Source organism: Sinocyclocheilus anshuiensis, unplaced genomic scaffold (genome assembly GCF_001515605.1).
Source record: "Sinocyclocheilus anshuiensis isolate Anshui unplaced genomic scaffold, SAMN03320099.WGS_v1.1 scaffold85, whole genome shotgun sequence".
Taxonomy (NCBI): domain Eukaryota; kingdom Metazoa; phylum Chordata; class Actinopteri; order Cypriniformes; family Cyprinidae; genus Sinocyclocheilus; species Sinocyclocheilus anshuiensis.
In genome coordinates, this window is record NW_015536800.1 from 1,620,707 (window position 1) to 1,641,935 (window position 21,229).

Sequence of the window (21,229 nt, forward strand, 5' to 3'; positions counted from 1 at the left end):
AATGAAAATAATTTTCTCATGCCTTAAAATAGCTTGAATGTAACTCTACACCCTTGCCTCATTTACTATACGTGGATCTATGAATATGCAAATTAGCCCCGCCTCCACTCAGTCACACCAGCCAGGGCCTCCTGATCCATGGATAATGACTGATAAAACTGCTTTTACTAGCGGACAACTACAGTGGATACTGTAACAGTCGTTAAAGTTACTTACCTTACTTGACGATGTTGTGTCCTCAAAATGCCTTGAAGACTCGAATGCAGCCAAGTTTGTGATTCTTAATTCACGCCCGCGAGCAATGCGTGTGAAGTGCAGTCGCCAATGCGGGAGAGGTGGGTCTGACTCCGGGCTACTTTTACACTGTTGTCGCGGGTTATTATTTAAGTTAGTGATTCTAAATTCACATTAAACCACGGCTTCATGGGTTTTTTGCTCTATTTTATTTTTGGTTTTGTGCTGGTAATCCTATTGGTATATTTTGCATGCGATCTCTATGCGTGCCACGTTTGTATAAATGGAGAGAGGGATATGCTAATGATGGCAATCTATCCCTTGACGTGATTGGTTATTGAATTTTGTGACGTAGCAAACCGAGGGCTGTTTCAAACCGTGTTTCTGGGACAGCCTTTGGGAAACTACAGTTTTAAGAAGAAAATACTCCGCAATGGTGTTGATTAATGGATTGGCACATGGTTTGAGAGCGTTTGAAACAATCATTATTTTTGTTATTCCTTTTGATGATATTAGCAGTATAGACTTGTATGTAATGAACATATTGTTTTCACATTTCCTTCTGTGTCAGAGTGCAATGGATGCCGCAAGGTTAAGTGCAGCCAAGTCCTCTCCTATGATGGAAACCATTAATATGGTAAGAAGACACATCAAGTCTGTCTATATGATGCATTAGCTGCATTCCAAATGGGTAATTAAATGAGCATTTCATTACAAAAACACATCTATATGCATGTTTACAAGTGTTTTTTTACTCCAATGTTTATGTGAGCTGCGTTTGTGGTTTTTAGTGTCTGCAACACTTGGATGTGTCTGTGTTAGGAGAGCTTGTTCCAAAACTTTGTGAGCTACTAAAGAGTGGAATCGGACTCGGAACCAAGGTACACATCCTGCTAGATTTTTATCAATATTATCTTCCACATGTACACACAGACTGACAGTTGTATGTGCAATTGTAGGGAGGATGTGCCAGTGTGATTGTGTCATTGACAGTGCAGTGCCCTCAAGATCTTACACCATATTCAGGTAACACATACTGACAGAATAGAGGAGTTACACTGTTTTGTACATTTGTAAGTCTTATATGTGATCGGGCATATTTTGTCCCACAGGTAAACTCATGAGTTCACTCCTAAATGGGATTAATGACCGTAGTAGCGTCATTCAGAAGTCGTTTGCCTTTGCCATTGGACATCTGGTCAGGGTATGAAAACACACCTGAATGCATATTTCAGTTGAACCTAAAGCAACTACAGAGTTACAAAACAATACTCTTGTTTTCCCCATCAGACAACCAAAGACAGCAGTGTTGAGAAGCTTCTGCAGAAAATGAACACCTGGTACCTGGAAAAAGAGGGTATGAGGACTTTAATGGAATAGTTCACCCAAATATGAATGCACTCATGTCCTTCCAAATCCATATTACTTGACTTTCTTTGGTTGAACACAAACGATGACATGAGTTAATGATGACCCATCATGATGTTCATTTATGGGTGAACTGTCATTTAATGAAGACGATTTCTCTTGAAAAATAAGAATATAAATCTTCATGCTATCTAGGCTGTAAAGTGTTTTTTCTGTCACTTTCAGAGGCACCGTACAAGTCCTCATGTTGTCTGGTGGTTCATGCCATCAGTCACTACAGTCCTGATGTGTTGAAGGCTCATGCTGGAGTGGCTCTGCCGCTGGCGTTTCTGGGCATGCATCAGGAGCCTGAGGAAGAGAAAGGAGAAAGCGCTGAGGCCAACCTGTGGTCAGAGGTCTGGCAGGAACATGTACCTGGTAGGTTACGATACACAACCTTTGAAGGGGAAAAGATAATTTTGCAGATTAATTCATAACATCTTGAATGTGCAGGGTCAGAAATGAACTTTTCCATTAATGCCCGGTTCAGGCTACACGATTTTAGCCCGATTTTGCCACGATTTTCTTGACGTAGGGTGTCGTGGGGATGCGTAAACGACAATGGGCGTCGGGAAGCAAGATTCCATCGTTTCAGCACATGTAGTGTGTCATAGTGGACGACAACCGATTCCGCATCTGCGATGCTTCACGACATCACGACAGAAAGACTAGCATGTTTAATTTTTGTTCTGTCGTCCACGACGAGTTCTGTCACATTGGTGACGTTGACCAATAGCAGCACAGAAGCTCTTTCATACACAGGTTTCAAACATGGCAAAACTAAAGATTTTAGGAGTCAAAATCGTGTAATCTGACACAGTGACTATCGTGACCAACAAAAATATCGTGTAGGCTGAACCCGGCATAAGGAGCAATTTTTGCCCCCTGAAATTGATTTCCAGGAGGGCAATTTTTATCACCGCTTTGACTGTTTAAAATTGTATCTAAATTATACATTTAAAAACATGAGCTAATATGGCTGCAGTATCATGACAAAAATCATTATTGTCGATTTAGTGCTCTTGATATTGTAATAGTTATTATTAATGTCGATTAATAGAATACATATTAAAAACTTGCGTTTTGTGTCTGGGGAAACGGCTCGTCATATATTCTGGCTCTGGCTTCACAGACAAACATGTCGGTCTATGATTTTATCAATTATTTTATCAAGTAGCACAAGCTATGCAGAAACTCCCGTTATAATCACTAAAGCTATAAGATGAATCGCGCACACTCAACAACAACAACAACAGAGTTTTCAGCGCTGACTAATCTGAATGCCTCTGGCCATTGCATTCTTAAGCTCAACGTGTGTGATTGGTTATAAGGCTTGACACTGCAAAAAAAACAATGAGTAAAAAGCTATCTGATGCAGTGTGAGCGAAACAAAATGTAATTTCACAAATAGACGCATTTCATTAATTTTCACATTTCTTTTTAATTGTGACAGCCGTAATCGATTGTTTAATTATGCAGGGGCAATTTTTGGCCCTTTATCTTGAATTTGTGGGGAATTTTTACCACAAGCACCCATTAATTTTTGACCCTGACCTGAAGTCAATTCTAAAAAAAACTAAAATCAGTCATTTAACCCGTTTCTTTCTTTTTCTTTGGATGTGTAAAGATTGTATTTTGTGGTGGGCTATTTATGCTGTAATTTATGCATGTTGCTAGACTTTACATCAAAAATCATTGTTAATGTTTAATTTTTTTTTATATCACCTAACCCTATTGCTATGTTAGACTTCAACATTTTAGCTTTAGTTTACATGTATGGATTTCTTTTCATATCTAAGCAAAATTGTTATTTGATTTCATTATGCATATATTAGTTACAATGTTGAGTCAAACATAATCTAACTGAAGACAGTTGGATCTAATTAGAAAACAGTCTATACCCAGGCCTTGAAGCACTAGAGGGATATGTGCACTGCTGTTGGAAAGTTTAAAGTTGATAAGATTTTTATTTTTGAAAGAAGTCTCTTATGCTTACCAAAACTCCATTTATTTGATAAAAAATACAGTAAAAACAGTAATATCGTGAAATATTATCACAATTTAAAATAACTTTTCTATTTCAATATATTTTAAAATGTAATTCATTCCTGTGATGGCAAAGCTGAATTTTCAGCATCATTACTCCAGTCTGCAGTGTCACATGATCCTTCAGAAATCATTCAAATATGCTGATTTGGTGTTCAAGAAGCATTTCTACCTATTATTATTATTATTATTATTGTTCTGCTTAATATTTTTGTGATACTTTTTTTTCAGAATTATTTTGAATAGAAAGTTCAAAAGAACTGCATTTATATGAAACCGAACTCTTTTGTAGCATAATAGCATTATTCATGTCTTTGTCACTTTTGATCAATTTAATGTGTCCTTGTTTAATAAAAATATTAAGGACCCCAAAAGGTAGTGTACTACATATTATAGTGTGTCTTAAGGGCTAGGATGAGAGAATGAATTATGAATTATTGTGTATTTTTAGGCAGCTTTGTTGGAATCAGGTTGTACATGACTGAGCTCATAGCCATTACTCAGAGGGCTCTGCAGTCTCAGTCCTGGAAGATGAAGGCTCAGGGTGCCTCTGCCATGGCAACTATTGCTAAGCAACAAACGGGCTCACTGGTGGCACCTCACCTGGGCATGGTGTTGAGTGCACTACTGCAGGGGCTTGCAGGACGCACTTGGGCAGGGAAGGTAACATACCCGCTCTTTCTCAAACACATGATCTTTGCTGGGGGACAGACTTTATGCACCTGGGCAAGGATTAATAATACTGTGTGCTCTGGAAGCAGACAAACATCTCAGTGGTTTGTTTTAACCTGATTTCTTTCTTTGCTGTATTTGTGGCCACTGAAGTCTAATGTCTTGTATATCCACAGGAAGAGCTGTTGAAAGCTGTTGGATCTGTAGTGTCTAAATGCAGGTTAGACTCTACTATATCTTTCACACGCTTATATAGTTGTGCTTATAGCTTTACAGGATCTGTAAGATGTTTAGCAAAAACAAAATAAATTTAAAAAATGGAATCGTTTACCCAAAAATGAAATTTTGCTGAATATTTTCTCACCCTCAGGCCATCCAAGATGTAGATGAGTTTGTTTCTTCATCAGAACAGATTTAGAGAAATTTAGCATTACATCACTTGCTCACAAATGGATCCTCTGAAGTAAATGGATGCCGTCAGAATGAGAGTCCAGACAGCTGATAAAAACATCACAATCCATGCGACTCCAGTCCATCACTTATTGTCATGTGAAGTGAAAACCTGCATGTTTGTAAGAAACAAATCCATGATTAAGGTGTTTTAAATTTAAACCATCACATATAAGGATGATTTTTTAAAATTAATTGTTGCTTTATCAGATGTTAATTGATGGACTGGAGTGGTGTGGATTACTTGTGATGTTTTTATCAGCTGTTTGGACTCTCATTTTGACGGCGGCACCCATTCATTGAAGAGTATACATTGGCAAGCAAGTAATGCTAAATTTCTCCAAATCTGTTCCTAAGTAGAAACAAACCCGTCTACATCTTAAATGACCTTAAAGGGTTAGTTCAGTCAAAAATTAAAATTAGGCTGCATTTTACTCACCCCCCATGCATCCTAGGTGTATATGACTTTCTTCTTTCAGACGAATCCAGTCGGAGTTATATTAAAAATTGTCTTTGATCTTTCAAGCTCTATCGTTGTACTCAGCGGGTGTTGCATTCCTTCGGTTCAAAAGACGTGAAATAAAAAGCACCCTTCCACAAAAAAAAGTGTCTCACACGGCTCCAGGGCGTGAACAAAGGCCTCCTGTAGCGAATCGATGCGTTTTTTTTCACGAGACGCACCGGCGCATGCGCAACGCTGAACTCATACGTCGTTCCCCCGGAACTGCTTCTGTGTACAACAGTTGGCGCAACCTACATTTAAGTGATTATTACGTTTTGAATATGGATATTTTTCTTACAAAAACGCAATAAAGTTTCAGCCAATTTTCATTTTTGGGTAAACTATTCCTTTAAATATATGGTAATTCCTTAAATGTAGCACTTAGAAATGATCCTGTTCAGAGGTGTACCTACTTTTGATTCTTAACATTATGTTTAGCCTTTTATAGCGAGTTGTGCAGAGCATGCTGGGAAACTAAAACTCACAGGAAAACAGAAAATTATAAACCTCTTGCTGTTTCTGGGTTAATGAAACCTATGAGTTGAACTGTACTTACTGTATGTAAGTTTTCATATACGTGTGATTCTGTCTGTAGTGTGGAGCTACAGAAGCCTGCAGCAGGTCAGCCAACGGTGAGTGAGGTGCTGGATCTGGTGCTGAAGGAATGTAAGAAAGAGAGTCTGGTTTATAAAATGGCAGCCTTACGCAGTGCAGCAGACATCTTGGAGTCGACGCAGGAGGATCGTTTTCAGGAAATCACAGACATTATACTTCCTCTCATTAAAAAGGTGCAGCAAACCCTACATGCTCATAGTAAATCTGTTTTTTAAAGCTTTGGCATTTCATCCTAATTGAGTTACAGTGTAACAATATTGCTAAAAGTGTTTGAATCATTTGGGAGCCTCACATTCAGTACTTAATTTAAAAAACTTTTTTTTTTTCTATTTAGAATCAGTCGGCGAGTGCCAGCTCCCCGAGACATGATGATGATGATGACGACGACGATGCTAAAGCTCGTGAATTACAAACAGAAGTTCTGTTGTGTGCATTTGAGACACTTGGAAAGACCTGGCCTAAAACCATTCAGACACAGAGTAAGTCTGTTACAAGTCTTAGACACACACAGGGGTAGAGTGCTGCTGTTTAATGAGTGTGTTTTGTGTTGTAGATCAGTTCCAGAATGAGGTTTGTAGCATAATTTGTGATAGACTGAAGTTGAGCACGTGGAGGGTCCAACTGGGAGTCCTGCGTGCCTTGAAGGTCTTCTATCAGAGGTATAGTATACTAAAAACTTTAACATAAACAAATGCCTTGTTTGTGGGAAATATAGGCTCTTCTGATAGGGTTTTTGAACTTAAAATGTTCTTTAAGCCATATTTGCTTTTCTTTGAAAATAGAAGGTAGAAAAAAGTAAAGTGCTTAAATAGTTGGTGAATGCATTAAAAAGATTTTGAATGCTGTATTGACTGTATGGTGTTTTTGTGTGTGTATGTTCTAGATTGTTGCTGTTGGATAAGAAACCTCAGAACGCTGCTGTTCTGACTGAGATGTTGTCTGACACCTGCACTGCCCTGGCAACACCACTAGGTGGAGTTTTTCATGAGCTTCCAAACATTAAAGGCATAGTTCACCCAAAAATGAAAATGTAGTCACCCTCAAGATCTAAACAGAAGGCATTTTGAAGAGCGTTGGTAACCAAACAGTTTTGGTGACCGTTGACTTCCCAAAAAAAAAACATATTTCTCACAATATCTTTTATTTTGCACAGAAGAATTTTAGTTTGGTTGACCCCTCTTTTTATCCACCTTTTAATAAACAGAAGGCATTTTGAAGAGCGTTGGTAACCAAACAGTTTTGGTGACCGTTGACTTCCCAAAAAAAAACATATTTCTCACAATATCTTTTATTTTGCACAGAAGAATTTTAGTTTGGTTGACCCCTCTTTTTATCCACCTTTTATTCAGACTTGGCTCATGAGAATCATTCTTTTTTTCCCCTACAGAAAACAAAAGCTATTCATCAGTAAGAACAGAAGCCTTGGCGGTAGTTGAACTTCTTTTGAAGAGGATTGAAGGTAGCGTTGATTTGCTCTAACATGTCGAAAAATAGCTGATTACAGAAATAGGTCAGTTATATCATGTTGTTTCAAATGTTCCAGGTAAAAAACTAAATTATGCCAGATATCTCGGTGCCAATCCTGTGACTTCTACACTGTCCTGTACTAAAGTTAAAAAACCAAAAATAAAAAAATAATGCCAAATGCATTAGTTCCTTTTAAAAGTAAAAAAAATATGTTTGTGCATATCTGCAAACATAGACCAGAGGAATAGGAAATTTAAAAATCGTTTTGGAAAATGTTGATATTAGAATAGAACTACATATTGTTTAGGTAGCAACATTTGTTTTGAAACGACACTATAGTTAGGGTGACCATACGGGCCATTTTTATGGGACGCACCCTTGCCAGGATTTCTATATTGCCTAAAATATCCAGGTTTTGGCTGTTAGCACTGTGCAGATCGATCGTTGCACTCTCGTGGTACTTTGGTGTCATACAACAATCGGTGCGCAGCTTCAAGTCGAACGAACGAACAAACACGTGCACATATTTGCATCGAATTTGATCGTTCTCACCTTCTCACGCACCACGATTGGTCGATTATGTACAATACCTGCATGTTATTGGTCAAACTACTTTGGATGTTTTAGGAAATATGAAAATCGTGGCCAGGACATGTCCCGTATAAATGGCACATATGGCCACCCTAACTATAGTGTCTATGAACTCTAAAATGACCATAAAACTGACTTGAACAACTTTGCAGTTCAAATAATATAAGTTTTGACAGAAATAAAGTTTTATAAAATGGTTTGTGGGTATGAAAAGTTGGATAGAAACCTTCTCACTAATAAAATTTATGCTGTTTTATGTTTGTAGAGAGTGATCAGTGGGAGTGTCTGTTCGAGAGAAGTCGGCAACAGCTTCAGCGTTCTTTAGCTACAATGGAGACAGACAGCCGTCCAGACCTGAAGGACAAAGCCCAGACAATGAGAAGAAAAATACAAGCCCTGCCATGAATAACCTGCCCAAACACACACTGTCCTGAGGGTTGATTTGAGAATCTCCACCATACATTTCTGTAATAATCTTCACAGCCAAGTTGCATATACACACATTTTGCCATTATCTGCACACTCCCAACAGCTCGGTGTGGGCCCTAAACCTTTTTTCCATGTGTGAACTTTTACCTGATGCTTTAACCAATGTGCAAAGACTACGTTTGGCTACAGTGAGCCTCATCTAGTTTTGCTTAGACATTTTCACCAACCTTTTTAACCTGGTTAAAGTCTCAGTATGTGCAGGTGCGAGAATACACTCGACTCCTTCCATCTTGGGTTGTGTGTTCAAGATACTGGAAATCAAGGCATTTGTGAAGCAGAAGACTTTCTGCAGTTATGCACATGAAACTGCAAATTTTAGCAAGAGACTGATTAGGGCCAGAACTGCTCTTATGAACCATATACACTGAATTATATTCGAGGGGTTTGAGTGACTACTGCAGGTTTCTATGTAAACACCCCTCCAGTTTGTTTCCCCCATCCTTCACGAGTAAAGATACTGATTGAGTCAACCTTTTGCTTTCATTCATTCAGTGCTGTTAGAAAAGGTGGTGTCAGAAAGTCAAGCAGAAGGGACAAAGATCCATCTTACTGGTTAGGTGGGAACTTTTGATTAAAACGGAATGTTTTTTTAAATGAGGGTTGTGTAAAGGTATTAAGTGTGTATTAAAGGGAAGTTTGTAACATAAAGGAAATTCAAACCTCAAACCTGCCTTTGTCCATGTTTGCATGTGTGAAAATATATTTTCCATAATGGATAAATGAAATATTTGTAGGGGCATGTTATACTGGGTTTCATCTCACCCTTTGTGGTTTGTGCCCAATGCTGCCCATTAAATTAAAAATAAAGTGCAAATTTTTTTGGGTAAGTCAAGTCAAAATGATAAAAACGAAAATCATTTTGTCTGCTTAAACCCCATCCCTTTCTTAGTTACAGCATTACGCATAAATATATATTTTTTAATTGTAATATATATATACCTCAAGATAATGGCTATAAATTACTATTCTATGACATCGTTCAGTGTTTAAGTAACATCCAATTACATTTAATGGCAAAAATACATATTTTATCAAATATTAAATCAGCATTTTTCAACTGTTTTCTTAAATGTTCATTAGGGCAGGATGTCATCTTGACAATTTCTGAAACCACTACAATTTTTTTGACATTTATACAAAACCAGCTTACAAAGTTTGAAAAGACAAAAAGTCATCCTACAAACACATATATTGAAATACAGTGCACAGAGAGAGAAAACAGACTCGCAGGATTAAAAAGTTGTAGAGCAACTACATAATGTCAATGCGGAGAAAATTTGTGAGTGTAACAGCATTTTAAAATAGTCAATGGAAAATGCTGATTTACAGAGAAATTCGACATGCATTAGTTGCACAAATCTTTTAGTACTAACAATTTTAAATATACCATTTCATTTTCTCAACTGAAAGTGATAAAAGCTTAATATATCTGGCTTCTATCTTTATATTTGTGCAATATAGCAAGTGTGTTTAGCTGGCCAGTATCTGTCGCTGGCGTTTGTCTCTGGCTTTCTCCTGAGTGCGCTGGGACAAAACCTTTCCCTCATGTGTCTGAGCTGTGCGAGTGACCATGGAGATGCCGTCCACAAATTTGGTCTTGAAGAGCACGTTTGCATTGGTGAACATTCCATCTTTTAGAGACACCACAACAAACTGCAACGAATATGAAAAAAAAACAAACCTTAAAAGTTTCTGTTGTGATCAAAATCTGTTACTGAAACACTGGAAAATTGACATATACTCAAAAAATAAATGTCAAAATGAATGACGTGTATTACCTGTGAGTGTGTAAAGTGTGTTCTCAGCATCTGTCCGATGTTCTGTGTATGTGAGAGATCAAGAGCGGCGTCCACTTCATCCAGGATGTAAATGGGAGCAGGTTTGAACAACAACATAGCTAAAATCAGAGAAAGTGCCACCAGAGACCTGAAACACACATAAAGGCATCAGATGGTCAATGGACAGCACATGTACAGGGAAATATGCGGTAACCAGTCCACAATCTTATGCTCTAATGCAGTGTTTCCCAACCGGGGTGCCGTCTGTCGAGAGCAGGGGTGCCGTGTAAAAAATAATTTTTTTATATTTTTAAATAGCTAAAATGTTCAAAAAAGCATCTATTATATAATATCCATTTCTGATGTCGCCAATAATTAGAGATGCACCGAAATTCCGGCTGCCGAAAATTAGTTCACCGCTCAGGTTTCACTTTTACGTGGTGTGATGCTCTGCGTATTATCCCGCCCTATGCGTGTGCGCTCCGTTCAGTCGCTCCACTCGAATACCGTTCATGCGAATCGGAACAGCAAAGTCCACTCGAAAAACGAGCCGACAGGAAACATCGATGTAGTACAGTATTGTTTCTGTCTGCAATTACACAGTATATATATATATATATATATATATATATATATATATATATGACACATTCTGCAGTTCTTCCCTGCTGTACCGAATATCGATACTTTTCAAAGAATCATATAAGTTAGAAATTCAAATATTGTGACAAAATTAATTTTGTAGGGTGCCACAAATTTGTTAAAATTTCCAAAGGGTGCCGCGACTAAAAAAAGGTTGGGAAACACTGCTCTAATGGATCTGTGGCCAAGAAATGTTGGCTTGGAGAGCCATAACCAAAATGGTTATTGATTTTAGGAAAAAGCGATATGCCACTTTTAGCAAAAGAGTTGGCAAAAGCTGACCTTTGACCCCCGCTGAGCTCTGTCAGGTTCTCTTTCCAGGTGCTCCCTAGAGCCACTTTAAACTCTAACCCGTCCAGGACACCACGCCCCTCAGGAGGAGCCAAACGAGCATTTGCCCCAGGCAACAAGGTGGAGAATATGGAGCCAAAATCCTTATTCACCTGCAATCACACACATTTTACTGAACCAGATGCATCATGAGTGTTTGATCTTTTTCTTACTAGTTGTAATTGTAAAAAATGAATGGGTCATGGGTGGTTTATTTTACCTTCTGCCATGCCACATTGAGAGCCTCATTCTTCTTCTGGTCCAACTCTTCAATTGTTTCCAAGATTTTGGCTTTATCATTCTCAACAATTCTCTTTTTCTTCTTCAGATCATTGTACTAAAAGAAGGCAGACAGTGTTATTATATTTTACTACTACTACTACTACTAATAATAACATATTTCTAATAGAAAGACTGTAAAGACATTTGTAAAACTAAAAAAAAAAAAATTATTTAATACAAATGCTGTTCTTTTGAACTTTCTATTAAAGTGGTCCTATTATGCTCTTTTACAAAGTCTTGATTTTGTTTTGGGGGTGTACTAGAATAGGCTCTCATACTAGGTTGTTCGAAAAACACATTATTTTTCACATATTTTACATTATTACAACACCTCTCTCCTCAGTCTGGCATGAACGGCTCTTATAGTTCCTGTATCAAATGAAGGCCCGCCTTCTAAAATATGAAATGTGCTGTGATTGGTTAGCTGGGCCAGTGTGTGTTGTGATTGGCAGCACTCGGCGCCTGGTCGGGAAATGTCACGCCCCTTACCATAGCCGCCTGCAGCTTCAGTGTAAATATTGCATCAATATCAAATCAATTTGAGCGCGATTTAAACCCGGATGATTGTAACTACTCTACGTTCGTCTGCCTTGAGAAAGCTAGCATGTCTCAGATATAGTGATAACACTCGTTGCCTTCTCTAATGCAGCTCAACCAGGTCTTTTGAGCTTTTCAACTTTGCAGATCTTTTTTATGCTCAAACAGCAACATTGCAGACTAACTAAAGTTGAAAAACTGAAAAAGCATAATAGGACCCCTTTAAACAGAATTCTGACCAAAAAAAAAAATACTGAGTAAATATCAATTTTCAACATTAATTTGGTGCTCAAGAAACATTTATTTTTGTTAGTATATTAGAAGGATCATGTGACAACTGAAGAATGGACAAATGGCTTCTGAAAATCCAGCTTTGCATTTCAAACTATATAAATATAGAATTCAGTTATTTTGAATTGTAATAATTTTTCAGAATATCACTTTTTTAATAAAACCCTATTTATGACTAAATAAATGCAGTTTTGGTGAGCTTAAGAGGCTTTAAAAAAAAGAGCATTTTAGCCTTTTGAGGACATTTAATTGTCCAGAAAAATGTCAAAAGCAGACATAATATCAAGTTTCCCAAGATTAACCTCTGCTCTTTTATTCTCATCTATGTTTGAGACATCTTTAACAGCACTGTCACTAAAGAGGTCGTACCCTTTCCTCAGCCTCACTGAGCATGTTCATGGCCCTGCGGTTGACATTTCTCTCCAGCTTGTCTTTAGTCTCCTCGAGTCTCTTCAACCTCTGTCCAGCCTCTTTGGGATTGTTGGTCTTAAAGTCGTAGGCAGTGTTGGGCTGGCCGAAGAGATGCTTCTCAGAGGAGATCCAGTCATTTTCAGCTAACATGCGGGCCACCTAAACAAACGCAAACATTAGATAGTCTAATCTACAACACTCTAGTCTGGAATGATCTCATTAACTTCCTCTGACCTTGGCAGTGGCATCAGCGCTGTCTTTCTTGTGTTTGCTGATGTTGTGCTCCAGCTCTTTGATTTTGAGCTGAGCATCATTGTTTTGCTCTCGGAGGCGGTTTGCTTCTCCGGTCTTTCCTTTAATCTCTCTCTCCTGTCCCAGAATCACCTTCTTCTGCTGGGACAGCTGCTCCTGTGCAGCACGCACTGCTTCCTAAACGCACAGAGTGACAGTTAACATTTATGGCACTAAAGGCATCACTTTTAAAGGGACAGTCCACCCAAAAACTACAATTGTGTCATTTACTCACCTTCATGGCATTCCAAGAGTGTATGACTTTTTGTTTTGAGAAACATAACACAAGATAGTTTAAAGTTTTGGTTCCGAATGACTTCCATTGTCAAAGGGAACCAAAACTGTTTTATTTACCAACATCTTAAAATATCTTGTGTGCTTTACAGAAGAAAGTCATAAAGGTTTGGAATGACAGGAAAGTAAAAAGAGAACAGAATGTTCATTTTTAAGGGATAGGCTTAAAAGAAGTTGTCTCTGTACCTTATTGGCCAAAACCTCAGTGGTCATGGTGTCGATCTGCTCCTGTATGGCTTTCAGAGCTTCATCTACAGCCTGAATCTGCTGCTCATATCCAGCCTGTTCTCTTTTCAACTCCTCCAACTCCAGAGTTACTGCATCTGCCTCCTAGAGAAAGAAAGAGAGAGGTATTTTCAGAAAAAAAAAGCTTCTAGCTGTTGTGGTGTGACAAAACCAGTGTAGACCCAGTGTAACTTTGTCAGTCAGGAGCCTGATACGTGTCGTCGTAATGGGAAAGTACCTGCTGTTTCTCTTTCAGTCTCTTGTTGTAAGCATCTGCTTTGCTCTTGGCCTGGTTGAGTTTCTGCTGGGCTGCTTTCAGTTCTTTCTCTCTCTCTGCCTCTGCATTCTTCATCTTGTTCTCCAGAACTTTGTACTTCTCTTCTGCCTTCTTATGAACCTCCTTTGTCTTCTGCAGAGTTTCCTCACACTCCTCTAAAGAAACAGAACACCCCGATAGTTAAAGACCAGCAAAACCAGCAATGACCCATATTGTGTAGTTGTGTGTTTATTGCGCCTCTTATACAGAGCACCGGTTTCAGAAAGAGAACCAACAAAATTTTGCCAGAGAGTGGTATTTGTGTGTACCGATGGTCTTGCGCAGGTTCTCCAGCTCCTCTTGTTGCTTGTGGAAGGAGCTCTGCTGAAGTTTGGTCTCCAGGATCCGAGTCTCTTCAGTCTTCAGGTCCAACTGCTGCTTCAGCTGACGATATCTGAAAGAGAGCAGCAACATTTCAGTCTTCTGCCTTTTGCTTTTGTTCCGATTAGTCAGTGAGGATTTTGAGAAGTTGTATTTTGGACAGAGACTCACTTCTCAGCTGTTCCCTTGAGGCTGCTGAGCTCAGACTCTACCGCAGTGAGTTCTGCCTCTTTGGCCCTCAGACTGTCCTGAATGTCCTTCATCTCAGCCAGTTTAGACAGGACAGAGGCCGTCTGAGCACGTGCACCTACACACACACACACCCAGGTAACAGTTATTACAGAACACAATGTTCTACTGTCCCTTGCAAATGTACCTAGACCATAAACTCATCTGTCTTCTGGATAAAAAGCCCACAGGTATCATTATTCAGATTGTAAATTGTGGTCCACCAATATAGGTTTTCTGTGGCTAATGCTGATGGTGAGAACTAGAGATTGGGGGCCAGTATAAAGGTGATACACAAAGTACAATTTAATGATCGCAAAGATGTATCTATGGTTCCTGTAGCTCAAACAGCAAATGGGTCAATTCCCAGGGTATGCATGAACTGATAAGTTGTATATATTAGCAAATAGTGTAATAAAGCATTTGCCAAACGCATGTTACATGAATGTAAATCTGCATAAATCAGTTGAACCTGCAACATACTGAGCTCTAAAACTTAAAGCTTTGATTGCTCTGCAAAATATTTGTGGAGATTGAATACTGCAAACTCAGAATTTATTCATGAACAGCTCATATTCATATTGTTAATGTTAACTATAACTTAAAAATCATTTTCGGTGTCGGCAGCGATAGCCTTGTGGGCAGCATGCAGACATACAGTGTCATTGCGCTACGGGCGTCCCAAGTTCTAATCCCGACTTGAGGACCTTTGCCGATCCCGCCCCCTATCTATCACCTATATCATAATAAAGGTGAAAAAAATGCCACAAATAAATCTTTAAAAAATATATATTTTTTGGTAATTGAAAGAGCTGAAATAAATTTTATATAGAAGATGAAAAATTAACTGGCAACTATGTGAAATAAGCTGACGAATTAAAGTAATAAAAGTGACAAGAGTACAAAATAAAAATAAAAATTAAAGTAATAATTAATTGAAAATAAACATTATAAAAGTACATCACTATTAAAATAGCACTTAATAAAATGACACAGTAAAAAAGGGAAAAAAGTTTTTCTTGGGAGAATTTAGGAGAAAGGTATTTTTACATTATATTATATTGTATTATAAAGATTTTTCACCCTCACAATTTGTCCAACATTCTCATTAAAACATTATTTGTTATATAGCAATCAGAATTTAATAAAGAACTGATCTGATTACATCAGATTGATGTAATGTGGAATTTTGGTGAAATTACATCCCAGAACAAATAGTCAGAGCTGTAATCTAGTAAACAGAGAACTGATAATGGGTCTGAATTAGGGGTGACCCCGAATAGTCGAAGATTCGATGCTTCGATAGGAGGAGCCTGATTCCACTACCAATCTCACAGTCCAATATTCGCGGGGTGTTATGATCATGCCATTTTGGCTATATGGGGGTGCTCAAATGTCTGATTTCACATAGAACTACTGGTTTTCTCCCAATAAGTTAATATACAGCCTATTAAAATAATGCTGTAAATAAGAATCTGAAAAGAAAGAAGCTTCAAATAAATATTTTAATGTGCGTGAATAAATCCAACCACCCCTATAGATTTAAATTTCACTTTCCATAATCCGTGACTGACAGAGGAGCATCTTGGCAGCAGGGATTTAAAACTTTAACAAGACTCAAAGTGACACAGGCAGAGTGAAAGACTGGATTTTTTCGATCAGGTAGAGTACAAGTGATTTCAAAACATTTCAGCCGGTTTATATATACAGTGGGTACGGAAAGTATTCAGACCCCCTTCAATTTTTCACTCTTTGTTATATTGCAGCCATTTGCTAAAATCATTTAAGTTAATTTTTTTTCCTCATTAATGTACACACAGCACCCCATATTGACAGAAAAACACAGAATTGTTGACATTTTTGCAGATTTATTAAAAAAGAAAAACTGAAATATCACATGGTCCTAAGTATTCAGACCCTTTGCTCAGTATTTAGTAGAAGCACCCTTCCCACTGTATATCGTGTATATATTATTTATCTCGTTTAAGATGCATTTGGTTGAGTTGCGCTGCAGTAAAGCGCTTCAGCTACTGATTATCTCTTCAGCGCGCAGCGCGAGCAGGACATACAACAATGCATAATATTAATAATTATGACTGGGACTGTCATATACATAATTATAATGAGAACACCATTATAACAAAACGCTGTGAATTTTTTGTTTAGTTGCTGTGTTTCTGCACGTTGTTGCGTGAAGAACGCGTCCACAAAAGGAGTTCATTCAGAGCCGCGCAGACACGTTCATGTATTCGTGCATTTTGTCAACAATGCAGAATATTAATAACTATGACTGGGACTGTCATATACATAACATTATAATGAGAACACTATTAAAATAAAATGCTGTGATTTTTTTAGTTTAGTTGCCGTGTTTCTGCACGTTGTTGCGTGAAGAACGCATCCACAAAAGGAATTCATTCAGAGCCGCACAGACACGTTCACTTCTGTATTCGGGGCATTTTGTGCAGAACATAGGATATTAGTTGTTATATTAACGTTATGTTGTATAAATAACGAAGCGTATTCTATATGAGATAAATTATGAGTTAAATCCCATTGATTAAAATCCTGCTGCTTCATTCTACCGGTCATCCTCAGCGTGCGCAGCTCAAAACAGAAATGCAGAACATTAATAACTAGGCTACTGTCATATACATAACGTTATAATGAGAGCACTATTGTAAAAAATGTTGTGAATTCTTAGGCTTTCGCTGACATTTAAAGTTAACTATCTTTTGATCAAAACATGAAACATTATTTACCCCGTTTGTATCTGCGAGGCATCTGTTACACATTTTCCGGTTTTGCTGACGTTTAATGTTAACTATCTTTTAATCAAAATATAAAACATTATTTACCCCGTTTGTATCTGCGAGGTGTCTGTTACACATTTTCCCTGTGTGTTAACGTAATTATGGCTGTCGAATGTCTGACGTGACTCTTGGTAATGTATTTTGCCCCGCCCCCAAAATATATGATTCGACTATCAGTCGAATATCGGCAACATTCGAAAATTACGATTCGACTGAAAATCCTAAACTATTTAATGGAAAAGTTCACCAAAAAAGGAAAATTCTGTCATCATTTACTCACTGTCACTGTCAGAATGTCCTAGTGAATCTTTACCATGCACTGGAAGTGAATATTACTTGTTTGCTCTATTGTCTATAAGTCTTCTGAAGACATTCAAGAGGCTATTTGCTATATTCCGATTGGACTATGAAAATCCTTAGGCGGGGACACCCCTAGTCTGAATACTTTTGTGAGGCTCTATATCTTGTGCAGTTATAAACACATACAAACCTCCAGTCAATGTTCCCTGAGGATCAAACACGTCTCCTCCCAGTGTAACAGTTTTGGTGCTCACACCTTTGTCAAAGGCAACTTTTTTAGCATTGTCCAAACTGTCACAGACTAGCGTAGTTCCAAAAACATACTCCATGGCCTTCCTCAGCTCCGATTCATAACCTACCAACGACAGAGCGGTGTGCACGTTATCTGGCCCAACCTGCAACACAAAATATATGGGTATCCTTTCTTTAAATAAAATTCCACTGAGAATAAAAGAAATCATAATCAAATCAACAACAGCTCATCAGCTGAGTTCTCACCAAGTTTTTGGCAGTGCGCACTACATTGTCATTGAGGGTACGTGCTGAGATTTTGTTCAGAGGAATGATGGTGTATCTGCGTTTCAGTTCACCCTTTTCCAGAAGCTTTTTCCCAGTAACCTGCAGACAGACAAGTTTAAAATCAAAACAAACTATTTTTCAAAAAAGTTTGAGGACGCCTACGTTTCATAAAGTAAAACTCACCTCATTGTCCACTACTATGTTATATAGTCGACCACCAGCAACCACCTCCAGAGCTGTAGCGTTTGACACATCAGTCACACTGAAAAGATTTGCCACCAAACCCTTCACCTTACTGCGGTCCCAATTCTTCTCTGGGTCCCTACATACACACATAGTACCAATGGAGTCAATGAATGAATGAAGTGTAGAAACCACAAATAAGAAATTAGTCTAAATGAAAATGGCTCGCATGTTCTCACGTGTACTCGAAGCGCAGGTTGGGGAACTGGCCCATGAGGGACTCGTAGGTTTCTCTGAGCTGACTGACGTCCCGTGAACACTGCCTCTTCTGCTCCAACAGACGCTCCTCTTGTCCATCTGAACACACAAGTCAATATTCTTTAAAAAATGTTTTAAAGTAATGTCTTAAAGACTAATATGATACTTTAATTCTGTATTAAGCTTTAAAATTTTACAGTTCACATTTTTAGGCTTCAATTAACTGCACCTAATTCAACCACAATCACAAACAAAATGTATTCAGTACCTTCATAGTTGAGTTTCTTCATTTCAGCCTGTAGCTTTTCTATGCATTTCTTTACAGCCTCAAATGTGTCCTGGTCTTTTTTGTAGCCACCGTCCATCTTCTTGACCTGAGCCTGCTTAGTTTTCAGCTCCTGCTGAGCGTGTTTCAGTTTCATCTGAGCCTATGAGACAGAACAGAGACATTTACAATCAGTCTTCAAAAAACAGCATTATAAAATATAATAAAATGTACCAACATAATACCTTTCAAAAGTTTTTTTTTAATTAATACTTTTACATAAAAAGGATGCATTAAACTGCTTAAGTGACAGTAAAGACATTTATTAATGTTACAAAGGACTTTTATTTCAAAAGAATTCTGTTCTTTTGAAACTTGTATTCAAATCAAAGAATCATAAAAAAAGACAGTTTATACAAAATATAAAACAAATGGTTTTTAACATTGATAATAATGAGAAATGTTTCTTGAGCACCAAATCAGTATATTAGAATGATTTCTTAAGGATCAAGTATTGGCTGAAGACTGTAGTAATTATAAATTGTAACAAAGTATAACAACAATTTTAATTATTTATAACAATTGTTTCTTAAACAAATAAACGGAGCCTTAGTAGGCATTAAAATCATTTTCAAAAATATATATATAAAAATAATCATCTTTACGACCTCAACATTTTGAATGGTAGTGTATTTTTTACCCATAATAATCATAAAGTTGCTAGGCATAGTTTTGAGACATTACTGATTTGAGTAATAACACAGTATGGACAGTGGACAACATTTTTAAAGTATACACTGGACAAACAATCCTACATCACTGTGATTACTGGACTTATTGACAGATGCTAGAGGTCAGAAAGGTCACCTGTTTGGCCTCTGTCTCAGCTTTACTCATGTCATTCTTGCAGGTCATCATCTGGCCACTAAGTGTGGCTTCAGCTCCATCTTCATTGGCAGAGAGACCAGCTGACACTGCCTTAAAATGCTGTTGAGCCACCTCCAGCGCTTCTGCATCCTTCTGCCCTTCCTCCTGCATGGCCTTCAGCCGATCCATAGCCTTGGCAACCTCCACTTCTTTAGCTGACATCATCTTCTTATCCTAGTTCAAATAAAGTTAACATTTAAATCATTTATTTATGATTGTAAATAAATGATTAATTTATGTAAAATTCATTCGTTCATTTATGAAAAGACAAATTGATTTCTGGTAATAATAATCACAATACTTCACAACACTACAGGAATACTTTTCTTTAAATTATATAATTATTTATATTAAAGTTTAATTAATTTGTGTATTACATCTATTTGTAACTTTATGCTTTTCAAAATAAAAGTTGTTTTTATTCCTGTTATACCTCCTCCATGTTTTTGATCAGCTCTTTTCTCTTCTTGGTCTCATCGTTCAGATTTTGCTTCTTCAGGTCCAGAGCACTTTGGGCCTTTGTGTCCACTCTCTGCGCTTCAGACAAGGTCTCTTCCAGAGTCTTCAAAACCCCCCCAACCTCCTAGAGAGACAGACACAGAAATGAGACATGCTAATGGAATACAACAGGAGACAAAAATATACAATCAATCAACTGCACACTTTTCTAACAGGTATCAATTTGCATCATAAAAAATTCAAAAATCTTTTCCCGTACAAAGATTTTAATACTTTTGCCAGTCCATTACCCACTAGGGCTGGGTATCGAGTTCGATACTTTTTAGGCACCGACTGAATTGCCTTGATACCATCGAGTATCGAAAAACATCTCGTCGTTCGGTACCAAATTTCGATACCTAAAGGGTTAATCTCATCAACGTCCGTGGGCCAATAGGCCTGCAGCACTAGGTGTGTTCGACTAGAAGCAGCGCAGCGCAGATCGATATGTGTTTGACATCCGCGAGAGCGATTCGAAAGCGTATGGAGAAATCTGCTCTCTATAGCTCTCGTGGTACTGTAATACACCGATCGGTCTGCACAGTCAGTCCGCGTCAAGTCGAACACACCTACTAGTTTACACCAGATTCGGGTGGGAAGCGTGCAATCTGTGATCGCGTGCCATTGCAGACGCTCGCGAAAGCATGCAATCGCTTTCTTATGCGCGCTGTTTTTACGGTTTCACTTTCGCTTTCGAAATCGATCGCGTTCAGCAAGGAGGGGAGAGGATGGAAGGGGGGGGCACGAATACCCCTCCCCCCTTGGCGCCGGCCTGGGTTACACTCAGAGATGTGGCGCACACGTGAGGCTGTAGTGTGAAAGCGTCCCAGCCCCCTTAGATGTAAGGCTACATTTACACTGGTGCGTTTTTGTTTTAAAATGAAAACGATCCTCATCATACTGGCATTTACACTGCATTTCAAGCCGGCTTTCCACTATCTCCGACAAACGACAAGCGACAGACCGGACGGAAGTCATTCATTTCCAGTGGAGAGTAGTGTGCGAGCTGCGTGGAGTTCCGATCATATGCAGATGTCCGTTAATACT

The 21,229-nt window shown here is 38.2% G+C and overlaps 2 protein-coding genes across 2 annotated transcripts in view; one reads left to right on the forward strand and one right to left on the reverse strand.

Annotated features, from left to right (window-relative positions):
* The window catches only part of LOC107656759 (proteasome-associated protein ECM29 homolog), a 36,284-nt gene extending 27,145 nt beyond the window's left edge, over positions 1 to 9,139 (forward strand). Inside the window, exons 36-49 of the mRNA XM_016444706.1 lie at positions 806 to 871; positions 1,026 to 1,115; positions 1,194 to 1,260; positions 1,347 to 1,438; positions 1,525 to 1,591; positions 1,828 to 2,019; positions 4,139 to 4,350; positions 4,536 to 4,579; positions 5,907 to 6,099; positions 6,261 to 6,405; positions 6,480 to 6,585; positions 6,810 to 6,898; positions 7,314 to 7,385; positions 8,250 to 9,139. Of these exons, the coding sequence (XP_016300192.1) occupies positions 806 to 871; positions 1,026 to 1,115; positions 1,194 to 1,260; positions 1,347 to 1,438; positions 1,525 to 1,591; positions 1,828 to 2,019; positions 4,139 to 4,350; positions 4,536 to 4,579; positions 5,907 to 6,099; positions 6,261 to 6,405; positions 6,480 to 6,585; positions 6,810 to 6,898; positions 7,314 to 7,385; positions 8,250 to 8,389 (1,575 nt within the window). The 3' untranslated portion in view covers positions 8,390 to 9,139. The remainder of the gene's footprint in view (positions 1 to 805; positions 872 to 1,025; positions 1,116 to 1,193; positions 1,261 to 1,346; positions 1,439 to 1,524; positions 1,592 to 1,827; positions 2,020 to 4,138; positions 4,351 to 4,535; positions 4,580 to 5,906; positions 6,100 to 6,260; positions 6,406 to 6,479; positions 6,586 to 6,809; positions 6,899 to 7,313; positions 7,386 to 8,249) is intronic.
* A 416-nt stretch (positions 9,140 to 9,555) lies between these two features.
* Positions 9,556 to 21,229, reverse strand: part of LOC107656012 (structural maintenance of chromosomes protein 2-like) — a 20,180-nt gene continuing 8,506 nt past the window's right edge. Inside the window, exons 8-24 of the mRNA XM_016443665.1 lie at positions 20,118 to 20,267; positions 19,625 to 19,858; positions 18,761 to 18,920; positions 18,474 to 18,591; positions 18,235 to 18,373; positions 18,031 to 18,150; positions 17,723 to 17,927; positions 14,363 to 14,498; positions 14,140 to 14,264; positions 13,793 to 13,986; positions 13,516 to 13,659; positions 12,979 to 13,173; positions 12,703 to 12,903; positions 11,444 to 11,560; positions 11,176 to 11,336; positions 10,252 to 10,399; positions 9,556 to 10,126 (exon numbers count right to left, since the gene is read on the reverse strand). Of these exons, the coding sequence (XP_016299151.1) occupies positions 9,944 to 10,126; positions 10,252 to 10,399; positions 11,176 to 11,336; positions 11,444 to 11,560; positions 12,703 to 12,903; positions 12,979 to 13,173; positions 13,516 to 13,659; positions 13,793 to 13,986; positions 14,140 to 14,264; positions 14,363 to 14,498; positions 17,723 to 17,927; positions 18,031 to 18,150; positions 18,235 to 18,373; positions 18,474 to 18,591; positions 18,761 to 18,920; positions 19,625 to 19,858; positions 20,118 to 20,267 (2,730 nt within the window). The 3' untranslated portion in view covers positions 9,556 to 9,943. The remainder of the gene's footprint in view (positions 10,127 to 10,251; positions 10,400 to 11,175; positions 11,337 to 11,443; positions 11,561 to 12,702; positions 12,904 to 12,978; positions 13,174 to 13,515; positions 13,660 to 13,792; positions 13,987 to 14,139; positions 14,265 to 14,362; positions 14,499 to 17,722; positions 17,928 to 18,030; positions 18,151 to 18,234; positions 18,374 to 18,473; positions 18,592 to 18,760; positions 18,921 to 19,624; positions 19,859 to 20,117; positions 20,268 to 21,229) is intronic.